General features: G+C 39.3%; 1 protein-coding gene across 5 annotated transcripts in view; it reads right to left on the bottom strand.

Moving 5' to 3' along the window:
- The window catches only part of EPHA5 (EPH receptor A5), a 527031-nt gene that overhangs the window by 23767 nt on the left and 483134 nt on the right, over positions 1-20130 (bottom strand). For all 5 annotated transcript variants that reach the window (XM_053703271.1, XM_053703272.1, XM_053703273.1 and 2 more), the window contains one exon: positions 12162-12311. In XM_053703271.1, coding sequence (XP_053559246.1) covers positions 12162-12311 — 150 coding nt within the window. The remainder of the gene's footprint in view (positions 1-12161; positions 12312-20130) is intronic.

The following is a 20130-nucleotide window of genomic DNA, read 5'->3' as shown; positions in this document are numbered from 1 at the left end:
TCCTGACCTTACTCCATGAGTAGCCCTTGGATTCACACCAATAAAGATATTTACGCCATATCTTATGATAGATTTTCCTAGTGACAGGCTTTCGTGCCTGAATTAAGGGATCAATGACTGACTCTGAGAAACCACGCTTTGATAAAATCAAGCGTTCAATCTCCAGGCAGTCAGCCTTAGAGAAATTAGATTTGGATGGTTGAAAGGACCTTGAAGTAGAAGGTCCTTTCTCAGCGGCAGAGTCCATGGTGGAAAGGATGACATGTCCACCAGATCTGCATACCAAGTCTTGCGTGGCCACACAGGCGCTATCAACATCACTGATGCTCTCTCCTGCTTGATTTTGGCAATCAGACAAGGGAGCAGAGGAAACGGTGGAAACACATAAGCCAGGTTGAAGGACCAAGGCACTGCTAGAGCATCTATTAGCGTTGCCTTGGGGTCCCTGGACCTGGATCCATAACAAGGAAGCTTGGAATTCTGGCGAGACGCCATGAGATCCAGTTCTGGTTTGCCCCAACGATGAGTCAATTGTGCAAACACCTCCGGATGGAGCTCCCACTCCCCCGGATGAAAAGTCTGTCGACTTAGAAAATCCGCCTCCCAGTTCTCTACACCTGGGATATGGATAGCTGATAGGTGGCAAGAGAGAATCTCTGCCCAGTGAATTATCTTTGAGACTTCTAACATCGCTAGGGAACTCCTTGTTCCCCCTTGATGGTTGATGTAAGCCACAGTCGTGATGTTGTCCGACTGAAATCTGATGAACTTCATTGTCGCTAGCTGAGGCCAAGCCTGAAGAGCATTGAATATCGCTCTCAGTTCCAGAATATTTATTGGGAGGAGTGACTCCTCCTGAGCCCACGATCCCTGAGCCTTCAGGGAGTTCCAGACTGCACCCCAACCTTGAAGGCTGGCATCTGTCGTTACAATTGTCCAATCTGGCCTGCGAAAGGTCATACCTTTGGACAGATGGACCCGAGATAGCCACCAGAGAAGAGAATCCTGGTCTCTTGATCCAGATTTAGTAGAGGGGGCAAATCTGTGTAATCCCCATTCCACTGACTGAGCATGCAGAGTTGCAGCGGTCTGAGATGTAGGCGTGCAAACGGCACTATGTCCATTGCCGCTACCATTAAGCCGATTACTTCCATGCACTGAGCCACCGAAGGGCGAGGAATGGAATAAAGAATACGGCAGGAATTTAGAAGTTTTGATAACCTGGACTCCGTCAGGTAAATTTTCATTTCTACAGAATCTATCAGAGTCCCTAGGAAGGAAACTCTTGTGAGGGGGGATAGAGAACTCTTTTCCTCGTTCACCTTCCCCCAATGCGACCTCAGAAATGCCAACACTACGTCCGTATGAGACTTGGCAATTTGGAAGTTTGACGCCTGAATCAGGATGTCGTCTAAATACGGGGCCACTGCTATGCCCCGTGGCCTTAGGACCGCCAGAAGCGACCCCAGAACCTTCATAAAAATTCTTGGGGCTGTAGCTAACCCAAAGGGAAGAGCTACAAACTGGTAAAGCCTGTCTAGGAAGGCAAACCTGAGAAACCGATGATGATCTTTGTGTATCGGAATGTGAAGATAAGCATCCATTAGATCCACTGTAGTCATGTATTGACACTCCTGGATCATAGGTAGGATGGTACGAATAGTCTCCATCTTGAATGATGGAACTCTGAGGAATTTGTTTAAGATCTTTAGATCCAAAATTGGCCTGAAGGTTCCCTCTTTTTTGGGAACGACAAACAGATTTGAGTAAAATCCCTGTCCCTGTTACTCCTTTGGAACTGGATGGATCACTCCCATAACTAGGAGGTCTTGTACACAGTGTAAGAATGTCTCTCTCTTTATCTGGTTTGCAGATTATTGTGAAAGGTGAAATCTCCCTTTTGGGGGGGAAGCCTTGAAGTCCAGAAGATATTCCTGGGATATAATTTCCAACGCCCAGGGATCCTGGACATCTCTTGCCCACGCCTGGGCGAAGAGCGAAAGTCTGCCCCCTACTAGATCCATTACCGGATAGGGGGCCGTTCCTTCATGCTGTCTTAGAGGCAGCAGCAGGCTTTTTGGCCTGCTTACCTTTGTTCCAGGTCTGGTTAGGTCTCCAGACCGTCTTGGACTTTGCAAAAGTTCCCTCTTGTTTTGCATTAGAGGAAGTTGATGCCGCACTTGCCTTGAAGTTTCGAAAGGCACGAAAATTAGACTGTTTGGCCCTTGATTTGGACCTATCCTGAGGAAGGCATGACCTTTTCCTCCAGTGATATCAGCAAAAATCTCCTTCAAACCAGGCCCAAATAGGGTCTGCCCCTTGAAGGGAATGTTAAGCAGCTTAGACTTTGAAGTAACGTCAGCTGACCATGATTTAAGCCATAGCGCTCTGCGCGCCTGGATAGCAAAGCCAGAATTCTTAGCCGTTAGTTTAGTCAAATGAACAATGGCATCAGAAACAAAAGAATTGGCTAGCTTAAGTGCTCTAAGCTTGTCAAGTATGTCATCCAATGGAGTCACTACCTGTAAGGCCTCTTTCAGAGACTCAAACCAGAACGCCGCAGCAGCAGTGACAGGAGCAATGCATGCAAGGGGCTGTAGGATGAAACCTTGTTGAATAAACATTTTCTTAAGGTAACCCTCTAACTTTTTATCCATTGGATCTAAGAAAGCACAACTGTCCTCGACAGCGATAGTAGTACGCTTAGCTAGGGTAGAAACTGCTCCCTCCACCTTAGGAACTGTCTGCCATAAGTCCTGTGTGGTGGCGTCTATTGGAAACATTTTTCTAAAAATAGGAGGGGGAGAGAACGGCACACCTGGTCTATCCCATTCCTTAGTAATAATTTCTGTAAACCTTTTAGGTATTGGAAAAACATCAGTACACACCGGCACTGCATAGTATTTATCCAGTCTACACAATTTCTCTGGCACTGCAATTGTATCACAGTCATTCAGAGCAGCTAAAACCTCCCTGAGTAACACGCGGAGGTGTTCAAGCTTAAATTTAAATGTAGAGATATCAGGTTGCATCATCTTCCCTGAGTCAGAAACATCACCCACAGAAAGAAGCTCTCCGTCTTCAGCTTCTGCATATTGTGAGGCAGTATCAGACATAGCTCTTAAAGCGTCAGTATGCTCTGTATTTCATCTAACTCCAGAGCTATCTCGCTTTCCTCTAAATTCAGGTAGTCTGGCTAATACCGCTGACAGTGTATTATCCATGACTGCCGCCATGTCTTGTAAAGTAAACGCTATGGGTGCCCTAGATGTACTTGGCGCCATTTGAGCGTGAGTCCCTTGAGCGGGAGTCAAAGGATCTGACACGTGGGGAGAGTTAGTCAGCATAACTTCCCCCTCATCAGATTCCTCTGGTGATAAATTTTTTAAAAGACAGAATATGATCTTTATTGCTTAAAGTGAAATCAGTACATTTGGTACACATTCTAAGAGGGGGTTCCACCATGGCTTTTAAACATAATGAACAAGGAGTTTCCTCTATGTCAGACATGTTTATACAGACTAGCAAGCTTGGAAAACACTTTAAATCAAGTTAACAAGCAAATATAAACGGTACTGTGCCTTTAAGAGAAACAAATTTTGTCAGCATTTGAAAAACAGTGAAAAAAGGCAGTAAATCAAACGAAATTTTTACAGTGTGTATAATAAGCTAACAGAGCATTGCACCCACTTGTAAATGGATGATTAACCCCTTAGTTCAAAAAACGGATCAAAAAAACGATTAAGACGTTTTTTTAACAGTCACACCAAACGTCCTACCTTCCCCAACAAACGATTTGGGAAAGCCTAAGAGCCCTTTAGAGAAGTCCTATAGCATTCAGGGGACTCCTGGAGGAAGCTGGATGTCTCAGTCTGTAAAAGTTACTGCGCAAAAAAGCGCTAAATTAGGCCCCTCCCACTCATAGTAACACAGTGGAAAGCCTCAGGAAACTGTTTCTAGGCAAATTTAAGCCAGCCATGTGGAAAAAACTAGGCCCCAATAAAGTTTTATCACTAAAGTATATATAAAAACGTTTAAACATGCCAGCAAACGTTTTATATTGTAAATATAAAAGAGTATTACCTCAGAAAGTAAGCATGATACCAGTCGTTATTAAATCACTGTATTCAGGCTTACCTTACATAAATTTGGTATCAGCAGCATTTTCTAGCATAACCTGCACGCCATTCCCCCGCTGAAGTTACCTCTCTCTTCAGTCATGTGTGAGAACAGCAATGGATCTTAGTTACAACCTGCTAAGATCATAGAAATCACAGGCAGATTCTTCTATTTTTCTGCCTGGGACAAAAAAGTACAACTCCGGTACCATTTAAAAATAACAAACTTTTGATTGAAGCAAGATAACAGCTACATTTCACCACTTTCCTCTTACTACCTCCATGCTTGTTGAGAGTTGCAAGAGAATGACTGGATATGGCAGTTAGGGGAGGAGCTATGTAGCAGCTCTGCTGTGGGTGATCCTCTTGCAACTTCCTGTTGGGAAGGAGAATATCCCACAAGTAATGGATGATCCGTGGACTGGATACACATTACAAGAGAAAGTATAACACCTGCAATAAAGCAGCGTAAAGCTCCGTAACGCAGCCCCATTGATTACTATGGGGAAACTAAATTTATGTTTACACCTAACACCCTAACATGAACCCCGAGTCTAAACACCCCTAATCTTACACTTATTAACCCCTAATCTGCCGCCCCTGACATCGTCGACACCTACATTATATTTATTAACCCCTAATCTCCCTCCCCCAATGTCACCGCAACCTACCTACATTTATTAACCCCTAATCTGCTGCCCCTAACGTCCCAGCCACTATAATAAACATATTAACCCCTAAACCACTGCACTCCCACATCACAAACATTAGTTAAATATTAACCCCTAATCTGCTGCCCCTAACATCGCCGCCACCTACCTACAATTATTAACCCCTAATCTGCCACCCCCAACGTCATTGCCACTATATTATATTTATTAACCCCTAAACCTAAGTCTAAGCCTAACCCTAACACCCCCTAACTTAAATATAATTTAAAATAAATCTAATTAAAACCTACAATTAATAACTAAATAATTCCTATTTAAAACTAACTGTAAAATAAACCCTAAGCTAGCTACAATATAACTAATAGTTACATTGTATCTAGCTTAGGGTTTATTTTTATTTTACAGGCAAGTTTGTATTTATTTTAACTAGGTAGAATAGTTTCTAAATAGTTATTAATTATTTACTAACTACCTAGCTAAAATAAATACAAATTTACCTGTAAAATAAAACCTACCCTAAGTTACACTAACACCTAACCTTACACTACAATTAAATAAATTAACTAACGGCTAGATTTAGATTTTTGTCGGTAATGACCCGCGTAGCTAATGCTGGCTTTTTTTCTGGCCGCACCTTTAAAATAACTCTGGTATTGAGAGTCCACAGAATGGCTGCGTTAGGCTCCAAAAAAGGAGCGTACAGCATATTTAACGCAACTTCAACTCTCGATACCAGAGTTGCTTACGGACGCGGCCAGCCTCAAAAACGTGCTCGTGCACGATTCCCCCATAGGAAACAATGGGGCTGTTTGAGCTGAAAACACCTGCAAAAAAGCCGCGTTCAGCTCCTAACGCAGCCCCATTGTTTCCTATGGGGAAACACTTCCTATGTCTGCACCTAACACTCTAACATGTACCCCGAGTCTAAACACCCCTAACCTTACACTTATTAACCCCTATTCTGCCGCCCCCGCTATCGCTGACCCCTGTATATTATTTTTAACCCCTAATCTGCCGCTCCGTAAACTGCCGCTACTTACATTATCCCTATGTACCCCTAATCTGCTGCCCCTAACACCGCCGACCCCTATATTATATTTATTAACCCCTAATCTGCCCCCCACAATGTCGCCTCCACCTGCCTACACTTATTAACCCCTAATCTGCCGAGCGGACCGCACCGCTATTATTATAAAGTTATTAACCCCTAATCCGCCTCACTAACCCTATAATAAATAGTATTAACCCCCTAATCTGCCCTCCCTAACATCGCCAACACCTAACTTCAATTATTAACCCCTAATCTGCCGACTGGAGCTCACCGCTATTCTAATAAATGTATTAACCCCTAAAGCTAAGTCTAACCCTAACACCCCCCTAAATTAAATATAATTTTAATCTAACGAAATTAATTAACTGTTATTAAATAAATTATTCCTATTTAAAGCTAAATACTTACCTGTAAAATAAATCCTAATATAGCTACAATATAAATTATAATTATATTATAGCTATTTTAGGATTTATATTTATTTTACAGGTAACTTTGTATTTATTTTAACCAGGTACAATAGCTATTAAATAGTTAAGAACTATTTAATAGCTAAAATAGTTAAAATAATTACAAATTTACCTGTAAAATAAATCCTAACCTAAGTTACAATTAAACCTAACACTACACTATCAATAAATAAATTAAATAAAATACCTATAATTATCTACAATTAAACCTAACACTACACTATCAATAAATAAATTAAATACAATTCCTACAAATAAATACAATGAAATAAACTAACTAAAGTACAAAAAATAAAAAAGAACTAAGTTACAAAAAATAAAAAAATATTTACAAACATTAGAAATATATTACAACAATTTTAAACTAATTACACCTACTCTAAGCCCCTAATAAAATAACAAAGCCCCCCAAAATAAAAAAATGCCCTACCCTATTCTAAATTACTAAAGTTCAAAGCTCTTTTACCTTACCAGCCCTGAACAGGGCCCTTTGCGGGGCATGCCCCAAGAAGTTCAGTTCTTTTGCCTGTAAAAAAAAACATACAATACCCCCCCCAACATTACAACCCACCACCCACATACCCCTAATCTAACCCAAACCCCCCTTAAATAAACCTAACACTAAGCCCCTGAAGATCTCCCTACCTTGAGTCGTCTTCACCCAGCCGAGCCAAATTCTTCATCCAAGTGGAGCAAGAAGAGGTCCTCCATCCGGTAGAAGTCTTCATCCAAGCGGGGCAGAGAATCTTCTATCATCATCCATCCGGAGCGGCAGCATCCTGAAGACCTCCGACGCGGAACATCCATCCTGGCCGACGACTGAACGACGAATGACGGTTCCTTTAAATGACGTCATCCAAGATGGCGTCCCTCGAATTCCGATTGGCTGATAGAATTCTATCAGCCAATCGGAATTAAGGTAGGAATATTCTGATTGGCTGATGGAATCAGCCAATCAGAATCAAGTTCAATCCGATTAGCTTTAAATAGGAATAATTTATTTAAGAAGAGTTAATTAATTTCGTTAGATTAAAATTATATTTAACTTAGGGGGGTGTTAGTGTTAGGCTTAGACTTAGATTTAGGGGTTAATACATTTATTAGAATAGCGGTGAGCTCCAGTCGGCAGATTAGGGGTTAATAATTGAAGTTAGGTGTCGGCGATGTTAGGGAGGGCAGATTAGGGGTTAATACTATTTATTATAGGGTTAGTGAGGCGGATTAGGTGTTAATAACTTTATAATAATAGCGGTGCGGTCCGCTCGGCAGATTAGGGGTTAATAAGTGTAGGCAGGTGGAGGCGACGTTGTGGGGGGCAGGTTAGGGGTTAATAAATATAATACAGGGGTCGGCGGTGTTAGGGGCAGCAGATTAGGGGTACATAAGTATAACGTAGGTGGCGGTCGGCAGATTAGGGGTTAAAAAAATGTAATCGAGTGTCGGCGATGTGGGGGGCCTCGGTTTAGGGGTACATAGGTAGTTTATGGGTGTTAGTGTACTTTAGAGCACAGTAGTTAAGAGCTTTATAAACCGGCGTTAGCCCAGAAAGCTCTTAACTACTGACTTTTTTCTGCGGCTGGAGTTTTGTCGTTAGAATTCTAACGCTCACTTCAGACACGACTCTAAATACCAGCGTTAGAAAGATCCCATTGAAAAGATAGGATACGCAATTGACGTAAGGGGATCTGCGGTATGGAAAAATCGCGGCTGAAAAGTGAGCGTTAGACCCTTTTTTTAATGACTCCAAATACCGGCGGTAGCCTAAAACCAGCGTTAGGAGCCCCTAACGCTGGTTTTCACGGCTACCGCCAAACTCCAAAGCTAGGCCTAAGTTAATTACAATTAAATAAATTAAATACAATTACCTAAATTACAAAAAACCCCCACTAAATTACACAAAATAAAAACTAATTACAAGATATTTAAACCAATTACACCTAATCTAATAGCCCTATCAAATTAAAAACGCCCCCCAAAGTAAAAAAAAAACCCTAGCCTAAACTAAACTACCAATAGCCCTTAAAAGGGCCTTTTGCGGGGCATTGCCCCAAAGAAATCAGCTCTTTTACCTGACAAAAAAATACAAACAACCTCCCAACAGTAAAATCCACCACCCACACAACAAGCCCCCCAAATAAAACCCTAACTAAAAAAACCTAAGCTCCCCATAGCCCAAAGCCCTAACCTAAAAATAAAACCCACCCAAAAAACCCTATTTCATTTATTTAATTGTATTTAATTTAGGTAATTTATTCAATTGTAGTGTAAGGTTAGGTGTTAGTATAACTTAGGTTAGGTTTTATTTTACAGGTAAATTTGTATTTATTTTAGCTAGGTAGTTAGTAAATAGTTAATAACTATTTAGTAACTATTCTACCTAGTTAAAATAAATACAAACTTGCCTTTAAAATATAAATAAACCCTAAGCTAGCTACAATGTAACTTTTAGTTATATTGTAGCTAGCTTAGGGTTTATTTTACAGGTACGTATTTGGCTTTAAATAGGAATTATTTAGTTATTAATTGTAGATTTTAATTAGTTTTATTTTAATTATATTTAAGCTAGGGGGTGTTAGGGTTAGGTTTAGGGGTTAATAAATATAATATAGTGGCGGCGACGTTGGGGGCGGCAGATTAGGGGTTAATAAATGTAGGTAGGTGGCGGCGATGTTAGAGACAGCAGATTAGGGGTTAATAATATTTAACTAGTGTTTGCGAGGCAGGAGTGCGGCGGTTTAGGGGTTAATATGTTTATTCTAGTGGCAGCTATGTCCGGAGCGGCAGATTAGGGGTTAATCATTTTATTTTAGTGTTTGCAATACGGGAGGGCCTCGGTTTAGGGGTTAATAGGTAGTTTATGGATGTTAGTGTACTTTTTAGCACTTTAGTTATGAGTTTTATGCTACGGCTTTGTAGTGTAAAACTCATAACTACTGACTTTAGAATGCGTTACGAATCTTGCGGGATAGGCTGTACCGCTCACTTTTTGGCCTAAAAAAAAAAAGCTTGTAATACCGGCGCAATGGAAGTCCCATTGAAAAAAGACTATACGCAAATTGCGTAAGTTTATTTGGGGTAAGGCAAAAAAAGTGTGCGGGACAGCTGTACCTTAACGCTGCTTATTTACTCCTAACGCAAAACTCGTAATCTAGCCGTTAGTTTTGTACCACTGAGTGTTTTTATAGAACTAATACATCTGAGAGTCTTACATAAATTGTGATTTACCCATTTCAAAATGTTCCTCTTCAGTGAAAATGGTTTTGACTGTAACATTTGATTTAAGAAAAAAACAAACATTAAAAATAGAAAATAGAACTTTTATTTTTCTATTTCAAATATGTTTTCCATTGAATTGGATTTTTTACATTCAATAGCCTCGCTCCAATTGCTGCTGTAAATTGTATCAATTGGTGTTAACAAGTAGCTCCATTACAATCTATGGATATGTTTTATGTTGCCAGCAGTTTACAGTTTATGACAGCAATGGAAACTAGGACAATGTTTTTTTATTGGTGGCTTCTTCCTTTCCTGACACAGAAGTATGCTACTGTTTAGAGTACTGGTTTTCAAAACTGTCCCTCAGGCCTCCCCAGCAGGCCAGATTTTTAGGATTACCTTGGATGAGAGCAGGTAAAATAACCATGGTTATAAATCAGTGAATTATTTCACCTGTGCTCCAGTACAGATATCCTCAAAATCTGGCCTGCTAGGGAGGCCTGAGGACAGGTTTGAAAACCAGTGGTTTAGAGCAGGGGTAACCTTGGGCCCCCAGATGTTTTGGAACTACATTTCCCATGATCCCACATCTGGGGGTCCAAGTTTGCTGACCCCTGGTTAGAGCAATTGCATATGTGGCACAGCTTTGCATGGGGTGTATTGCCTGCATTGTCATTGTATAAAAAAGTTCCACACTGGGGTGGCTGTCTGCATACGTTTAGGTACATTTTAAGCAAAAAATAAATACATCAAATAAAGAATATTTTATATATATATATATATATATATATATATATATATATATATATATATATATATATATATATATATATATAGTTTCTGCCATATGTGCAGTGCATAGATTTAAATGCACCCACACAGATTACTATCACCTTAAAGGGACATGAAACCCAAAAGATATATTTCATGATTCAGATAGAGAATACAATTTTAAACAACTTTCTAATTTACTTCTATTATCTAATCTGTTTCATTCTCTTGGTATCATTTGTTGAAGGAGCAGCAATGCACTAATGGTTTCTAACTGAACAAATGGGGGAGCCAATCACAATCAATATATATATATGCAGCCACCAATCAACAACTAGAACCTAGGTTCTCTGCTGCCCCTGAGCTTGCCAAGATACACTTTACAGCAAATGATAACAAGAGAAGGAAGCAAATTAAATAATAGAAGTAAATTGGAAAGTTGTTTAAAATTGTATTCTCTATATGAATCATGAAATACATTTTTTGGGTTTCATGTCCCTTTAAGGCCAAATCATGCTACTACAGGGGACGAAAAAAAATACTTTTTAATTCAATTTTAACTACCTCAGTATGTACTACAAGTTATCATGGTAAATTGGAAATACTTCCCTCTATATGAATCACAAAAGTTTCCATCTCCCTTTAAAACAAAATATTTTGTATCCCTTTTATAGAAGCTTATTTTTTGCATTTCTTGTCTTTTTTCAATTATACACAATCTTCCAATACCACCTCTCCCTGTTTAAAAATTGGTCTAACAACTATTTGTGATTTGTGAAAAGGACAACATTTTTATTTCATTATTCAGATACAATTTTTTAAAAAGTTTTAAATTTACTTCTATTTTAAATATTTAGTTTGTTCTCTTGGTATCCTTTGTTTTAAAAAAAGTAGGTAAGTAGGCTAAGGAGCATGCATATATCTGGAGCAATATATAGCAGAGGTTTTGCAAGAATATAACAATATCAATTATTTGTAAGAGCACTGGGTGGCAGCAGTGTTTGTGGCAATGCAGTGCTCTAGACTTGTCTATGATTAGAAGGCACGAAACGCGTAAGGTTATGCTTCTCCATGTTTGCTGTTAGTATTATTTTAAACATTAGTGAATAAAAGTTAATTTTTATACTTAACAGCTTTGAAGTGCTACTTTTACTTTTTTTGTACATGCTGCCTACCTAAGTATTTATGAGAACAAAGCAAATTGGAAGTTAATTGGAAACTTTTTATAAAAACGATATGCTTGTCTGAATAATGAAAGAAACGTGTGTTTTATTTCCCTTTAAATCATTTTTTAGTTTGCTAGAAAAATTTACTTCTATTTTAAATATTTAGTTTGTTCTCTTGGTATCCTTTGTTTAAAAAAAAGCAGCTAGGTAGGCTAAGGAGCATGCATATATCTGGAGCAATATATAGCAGAGGTTTTGCAAGAATATAACAACATCATATATTTGTAAGAGCACTGCGTAGCAGCAGTGTTTGTGGCCATGCAGTGCTCTAGACTTGTCTATGATTAGAAGGCACAAAACGCGTAAGGTTATGCTTCTCCATGTTTGCTGTTAGTATTATTTTAAACATTGGTGAATAAAAGTTATTTTTTATACTTAACAGCTTTGAAGTACTACTTTTACTTTTTTTTGTACATGCTGCCTACCTAAGTATTTATGAGAACAAAGCAAATTTGAAGTTAATTGGAAACTTTTTATAAAAACGATATGCTTGTCTGAATAATGAAAGAAAATGTGTGTTTTATTTCCCTTTAAGTAATTTCTTATTTTGCTAGAAAAAGCCACAGAATTATTGACGCAAGTTATTTCAACTTTTTCATATCACATGCTTAGGCAGAACACAGTTGTTAGGAACTTACATCCTGATTTGTCATTTCCCAGTAGGGTCTCTCTCCATAGGATATAACTTCCCACATTACTATTCCGTAGCTCCAGGCATCACTCGCAGAGGTGAACTTACGAAAAGCAATGGCTTCAGGAGCAGTCCATCGAATTGGTATTTTTCCTCCCTGTTAACATAAGAGTGAAAAATAACGTAAGCTGTAAATACTTATTCATTTAGTTTTTCACATATACTAGGAGATTAAGGTTCCTAATGACTAAAAACTTATCTTATTCAATATATATTTTTTAAACTAACAAGGAAGAAAAGGAATTATAAAGATATGCACCATAGCCAATAGCAGAAACTGATATCGATATAATATGGTATAAATGTTTTTGTTTGATAGACTAAAAAAGAAAATTGGGGGTTTGTCTTGCCAAGTCCAGCCTGGCATACTCGCTCCTTGGCAAATTTTTATAGTATTTGCATTACATTCTTCCTTAAAGGAACATGAACCCCAACATTTTTATTTAATTATTTAGATAGAGCATGCAATTATAAACAACTTTTGCCTTCACTTCTATTATCATTTTCTTTGTTCTCTTGGTATCTTCTGTTGAAAAGCAGGGATGTAAGCTTAGGAGCATGCACACAATTGGAACACTATATGGCAGCAGTTTTGCAAGAATGTTATCTATTTCCCAGAGCACTAGATGGCAGTACTATTTCCTGCCATCTAGTGCTCCAGACACCAACTATGTATCTCTTCAACAAAGAATATCATGGATACAAAGCAAATTGGATCATAAAAGTAATTTGAATTTTTTATTTTTTTTTATTTTGTTTTTATTGAGGTTTTGCATAACAAATCATAAAACATAGAATGCCTTCTGATAACAAAAAAAGATACATACAAAATTGAGCAGAACATTTCGGCAGTAATATAATACGCAGTGGAGAGGCAAATGGAACCTCAATTTTATAATAGACCAACATAAATGTCCGACCAGTTAAGAACATAGTTTTAGGCCAGATGACCCATAAATATATAAGAAAACTAACGGTCAGGCGAATAGCACTGTAGAAAGAATGAGAGTAAAATAAGGGGGGTGGGGGGATATCAGCGGGTAAGCACCGCTCTTTAAATGAGGAAAGGGGTAGAGGGTCGGAGCCACAAATATAGAGAAGATTTAAGAAGCATGAGAAGATCGGAAAGGTTGTAAACAAAGAGTTAGATGTAGGTCACAATGACATTATGGATCATATGTCTTTTGGCCGTTTGAGATACATGTGACGATAAATGAAGGCGTGTAGCAATGAAACAAACAGACTTTTGCAAGCTATAAAAATAATAATATAGGGTGGACTAGGGTAGAATTGAGAAGTATATACTTGAGGTAAACGTTATTACAGGCACACTTAAGCCTTGAGACTTGTAACAATATTATATTAGTATGAACATATAAAGTTCAGCATTTAGCAAATACTATTTATTCTAAGCAAGAATAATGTATAGAACTATGTTATGCATAACGTGTGCATGTGCTTTCTCCTGGTTCCAAGAACAATACATGTATCTTACACCCAGTAGCTAGCAACAATAGATCTAAGCTACTAAATATGCTATGTTCTCCAGACATTAGTAATGTATAAAATACCCTGATCATTAAAGTCACTCACATACCCTCTCTGTGTTAATAACAAAGTTAGATAAATATATATCTCGAATACAATAATAAAGCAAAATACAATACAAAGCGAGAAAGCAGGCCATAAGAGCAGATGCAGCACAGCAGATAAACAGTTGTAATAACCTCGCTCATAGTGATATATGGGATAAAAAGTGGAGTTAGCATCCCTCTGTAGGGGACTGTGGCTGACCTAACTAACTGGATTGAACATATAAGACCTAGCTGTATGTGTACATAGTGTGTATAAATAAACGAAGTGTACAGAGGGTATATAGATATAAGAACCCTAAGCACCAGTTCAGTCCATAAAAAGTATCCTGCTAATTACTAGGAAAACCTATGTATAGTAATGTGGGGGATACCTAGAAAAAAGAAGGTAAGATAAGAAAATACTAAATCCTAAACAAGGTTAGCAAGTTAGAGTTGAACAAATAATACATTCGCATATAAATCAGTTCACTGTGCAAGAGACAGGAAGTATTTCAGCATGCCAATGTCTCGGATTGGGTTCATATTATATAAGGATCAGCAGACTTCAAATTAAATATAGCGCTAGGATGTTACAATCTGGTGCTATCAGATAAAAGTCAGTTTAGGGGAGAGCTGGTTAATGTTCAATAGAGTTGACTAGTAGCCCATGAGAGAACACAGTCATGTAAGGTCCTAGGGGCAAAAGCACTGAGAAAGAGCGAACTGCCCTCAGGAGTATACCGAGAGAAACTTCAACAACAAAACAGTTATAATATAGTCTATACGCACCTAAACAGTGATAGAGAGTTACATAGGTTGCATAAACGGCAGTAGTAATATAATGGTAACTTGGCAAAAAAAAAAAAAGGCAAAAGGGGCTGGGCAACAAAAGTTTACATATCAGAGCAATAATGTGCCTACCCTAATTATAATATATGCTCAGTTAACCATTGCAAGAAGTTGTGTTGTGCTAGCCTCCAAAGAAACGTACATAGTAACATAAGATACCCTAGACTTTTATTGATAGCTTGCAAGATTGAGCCAGCAATGAAACGTTGGTGTTGTCAGTTCCAGCTGGTCTGGAGATCAGCAGCGGTGAAAAAACCTCCCTGGATCCCATGTCGGCCTCTCTGGTACATACAAGTAGGGAGAAGTCCACACTATTAACTTTGTGATAATGTATACAGGCACAATGGGGGACCGTCCACTGTGCAGCCAAAGGAGTCCTGAGCTTCGAGTGATAGCTGTAGTGAGCTTGTGGTATGGGTCGTGGCGGCTCTTGAAATTAAGAATAGCTGTTTGCGCTGCAGCTCCTTCTTTGTCAGGCTTGCTTTTCACTGCTTTCTGTGATGTGGCAATGACTGAGCTCTTTGCACTCCTCACGTCTACTGACTCCAACCTCCTATTTAGCGGAGCTTCGGCAACTGCAGGAGGGCATCCGAAGAGAACCATCCTCGCAGTGTTAAAGGGAGTATGGGCTGTTGCTCTTAGGGAGCGTATTCAATTGGATCCAGTCTTCTGTATCTGTGGGAGCTCTAGTTGAGCTACGGCATGTTGCGCTGGCTCTGTGCAGATGGAGTAGGGCTGTGAGATATTGTTCCGGCCATCCATGTCTGTCTGTTCCTCCAGCTCTAGAGTGGGACCTTCTTTTACTGTAGCGCTTGTCTCCTTTGTATCTCGAGGCGGGTCTGCACTCCAGTGCGGCGAATCAGCTTTACAGCCACCGGCTACCTCTGTAACGTGCACTGTCTGTGTCGTAGCCTGTAGTGGGTCCATGACGGCTTTAAGATCTGCAATAAGAGCCTGCTGATGGAGATCCATAGAGAGCATTAATTCGTGTAGCGCAGAAATAATTTGCCTCTCCATAAGTAAGCCTAAAAGGTAATATTAATAAAGTAGAAGTTGCAGCTATGGTAGTAGATATAATGCGTAGGAGTTTCCAAATATGGCGGTTTGCTCAATCTCGCCGTCTCAGCAAGCTAGCAGGCCTTAGTACAATTACGGTGATAATTGCTTGGAATTCTTGTCCCAGGCTGGCCTATCTTCTAGTATAAGTTAAGATCCAAGTATGGATCTTGTTATCCCAAAAATAAAGATTTTTTAGATCAAATGCCAGGAGCTCTGAAATGGCTGTTGGCTCCGCCCCTTGATTTTTTTTTTTTAATTGTATAAAATTTTGGGGTTTCATATCCCTTTAAGGGATCCAAACAAAGTTAAATCCAGCACACAGTTCAACTGGATAAAACCTCCTGGAGTTACTACCAAACTCCCAATGAAACAAGCTGAATAAATAAAAAATTGGCATATTTGGATATCCTCCATTTTTTATTTATATCCCTTTAAGGGAACATTCATTTTTTTAATAAACACATCCAAAATAGAGCAATGCATTGCAAAAAAAACTGTTTGCCAAAAAAAAAGGCAGTTAAAATTGTCATTCTTTTTGTAAGGAGCTACCACTTATAAAGAAATCACTGTTCAGCACTCCTGCATCTCTGTAGGAAGTGCAAAAAAACAAAAAGATTCAGATTTACATTACAGGAAAAGCAGGCAAAATACATAATGAAAATACATTGTTTTTTTTTTTTTTAATATGCATCAATAAACATACCACATATTTATATATCATTTAAATCACCTTTTGTTAAAGAACAAAGCTATGTAGAATATAAAAAGCATCTCAAGAGATTAAGCCGTAATAGAAAAATCAGCCAGGGTATCTCCATTATTAGATACAGTATTGCTAAAAATGTGGTTTTAAATATTTTAAAATTAGCTTGTAAGAATTGCAGAGCAATTATACTCAAGGATGTGTAAGGGCATCATATGGACCTGAAACTCATTAAAAGGACATAATTCAGAGAGAACATGCAATTTTATGCAACTCTCTTATTTCTTTCTATTATCAAATTTTCTTTGTTCTCTTTGCATCTTTTGTTAAAAAGCAGAGACATACATAATGGATAGATGCCAATTTGATAATAAAAGTAAATTAAAAACGTTATTTAAATTAAATACTGTATCTGAATCACAAAATAATTTTTTGGGGTTTCATAAACCTTTATGGGTAGGCAGAATGTATTTCAGGCTGGACTCACTCTGAAATGTTATTGGCTGTTCAGCAGCAGGGAGATGTCTGTGGTAGTTTGTTCCGTCATTGCTGAGCAAATTGTTTTAGTCACTTATTTTGTTTTCACTCCCAAACCTCCCAGTATGTTGCTTGTTGACACCAACTTAACCCCTTAATGACAAAGGACGTGCTATGTACGTCCTCAAAAAATCGTCCGTTAACAACCAAGGACGTACATAGCACATCCTCCGTCAAAATGAGCGCTTGAAGCTTTTGTGATCGCTTCCAGACGCTCTCAGGGTATTGCAGCGATGCCTTGATATTGAGGCATCGTGCAATACCCTTTAGGCAGCAACCGATGCAGAGAGGGCCATTCTGTGGGGCGGGAGAGAGGTGTGCAAGGGGCGGAAGGGAGACATGAGAGGGGCAGGAGCGGGTGAGAGGGGGTGGGAGTGGGTGGGACTGCTACGCTAGGCTACAGATAGTTTAGTGAGTGGGAAGGTGATAGTGTTTTGGTAAAGGGATCTGGGAGGGTGAAGCGGTAAGGGAATGAGGGGGATGGCAGCTACACTACAGAAAAAAATGTTTTTTTTTGTTTTTTAAAGTACCTAACATGGCAGCTAATAGGTAGAGGGGGGTGGGTTAAAGAGCTGTTTAGGGGGGATCAGGGAAGTTGGGTGATAAGGGGGGACCCTACACTACAGGATAACAAAATTTATGCTTACCTAATAATTTTTATTTTTTTTCCGGGCATGGAGAGTCCACAACTTCATTCCAATTACTAGTGGGATATTCAACTCCTGCAGGAGGAGGCAAAGAGCACCCCAGAAAAGCTGTTAAGTGTAACTTCCCTTACTCATAATCCACAGTCATTCAGCTGAAGGAAAATGGAAAAAGAAGAAACACAAGAGTATAGAGGTGCCTGAGGTTTACTAAAAAAACCTACAGAAATAAAATTAAAAAGAGGGCATGGTCATGGACTCTCCATGCCCGGAGAGAAAGAAATTGATCAGGTAAGCACAAATTTTGTTTTGTTTCCTATGGCATGGAGAGTCCACAACTTTATTTCAATTACTAGTGGGAACCAATACCCAATCTAGTGGACACAGAATGAAAATGGAGGGAGAACAAAGCAGGTGAATCTAAACAGAAGGCACCACAGCTTGAAGAACCTTTCTCCCAAAAGATTCCTTAGCCGAGGCAAAAGTATCAAATTTGCAGAATTAGGAAAAAGTATGTAAAGAAGACCATGTTGCCGCCTTGCAAATCTGCTCCACAGAAGCTTCATTTTTGAAAGCCTAAGAAGAGGTGACAGCCATAGTGGAATGAGCCGTAATTCTCTCAGGAGGCTGCTGTCCACCTGTCTAATAAGCTAAACGAATAACACTTTTTAAAGGGACAGTGTACACCAGAATTTTTATTATTTAAAAAGATAGATAATCCCTTTATTACCCATTCACTAGTTTTACACAACCAACACAGTTATATAAATGCACTCTTTACCTCTGTGATTACCCTGTATCTAAGCCTCTGCAAACTGCCTCTTATTTCAGTTCTGACAGGCTGGTGTCTGTAGTCCCAATCACCCAGGAAGGTCTCAGGAAGCAAGTGCCCCGAGACAGACGTTCCTGGGAAATCCACCATGAGAGAGAGTCTCTTGTTAGGGGATCCAGATCTATCCTCTGTGAGAGATCTGAATGATCTCCATTCCATTGACTGAGCATGCATAGTTGCAAAGGTCTCAGATGGAACCAAGCAAAAGGAATGATGTCCATGGAAGCAACCATCAGACCAATCACCTCCATGCATTGAGCCACTGATGAAAAATAGCAGACTGGAGAGACAGGCATGAAGCAAGATGTTTGTATTTTCTGACATCTGTCAGGAAAATCTTCATGGACAGGAATCTATGATCGTCTTTAAGAAACACACCCTTATAGCTGGAACAAGGGAACTCATTTTCAGATTCACTTTCCATCCGTGGGAACATAGAAAAGATAACAACATCTATGTATGAGATTTTGCTAGTTGAAAAGATGACGCCTGAACCAAGATGTCGTTTAAGCAAGTCCCTGGGATCTGACCACTGCCAAAAGTGCCCCCAGAACCTTTGTAAATATTCTGGGAGCCATGGCAAGACCAAATGGAAGTGCAACAAACTGGAAATGCTTGTCCAGAAAAGCAAACCTTAGAAACTGGTAATGATCCCTGTGAATGGGAACATGTAGATATGCATCCTTTAGGTCTATGGTCGTCATGAACTGACCTTCCTGAACCAACGGAAGAATGGAACAAATATTTTCCATCTTGAAGGATGGAACCTTGAGGAATTTGTTTAGGCACTTTAGGTCTAGCATGGGATGGAAAGTTAGTCACCACTTTTTTGGGAACCACAAATAGATTTGAATAGAATCCTAGTCCCTGTTCCTCTAGGAACTGGAACAATTACACTGTTTAAGATTGCCTCTCTTTTTACTTGGTTTGTGGATAGCCTTGACAGGAGAAATCTGCCCCTTGGAGGGCAAGACATGAATCCTATTCTGTAACCCTGGGATACTATGTCCACAGCCCACAGATCTGGGACATTGCGTATCCAAGCTTGCTGAATAAGAGAAAGCCTGCCCCCTACTTGATCCAAAATTGGATTGGGGGCGGACATCTTCATGCTGATTTAGAATCATTGGAAAGCTTCTTGTTTTGCTTCCCCTTATTCCAAGTCTGACTGGACCTCCAAGAGGTATTGGATTGCTCTGGTTTGGAAGAAGAGGAAGAAGACTTCAGTCCTTTAAAGTTATGAAAGAAGCAAAAATTAGAATTTTGGTGACCCTTAGGTCTTCTTGTCCTGAGGTAGGAAAGATCCCTTTCCACCAGTAATTTCAGAAATAATTTCCACCAGACCAGGCCCAAATAAAGTTTTACCCTTATAAGGTAAAGACAAAAGCTTGGTTTTTGAAGTTACATCAGCCAACCAGGATTTTAACCACATAGTTCTGTGAGCAAGAACAGTGAAGCTAGTCATCTTAGCTCCCAGTCTAACTACCTGCATGTTAGCATCGCAGAAAAAGGTATTGGCCAGTTTAAGAGCTTTGATCCTATCTTGGATCTCCTCTATCTCCTCGATCGTAGTCTCTTCTGATATCAAATCAGACAAGGCATTGCACCAATAAGATGCTGCTTCTGCAACTGTAACAATACTTGCCCCAGGTTGCCACTGTAATCCTTGATGGATCTAAATCTTAAGTAAGCCTCTAGCTTCTTATCCATGGGATCCT

Source organism: Bombina bombina, chromosome 2, assembly GCF_027579735.1.
Source record: "Bombina bombina isolate aBomBom1 chromosome 2, aBomBom1.pri, whole genome shotgun sequence".
NCBI lineage: Eukaryota > Metazoa > Chordata > Amphibia > Anura > Bombinatoridae > Bombina > Bombina bombina.
This window is presented reverse-complemented; position numbering and strand designations above follow the sequence as displayed.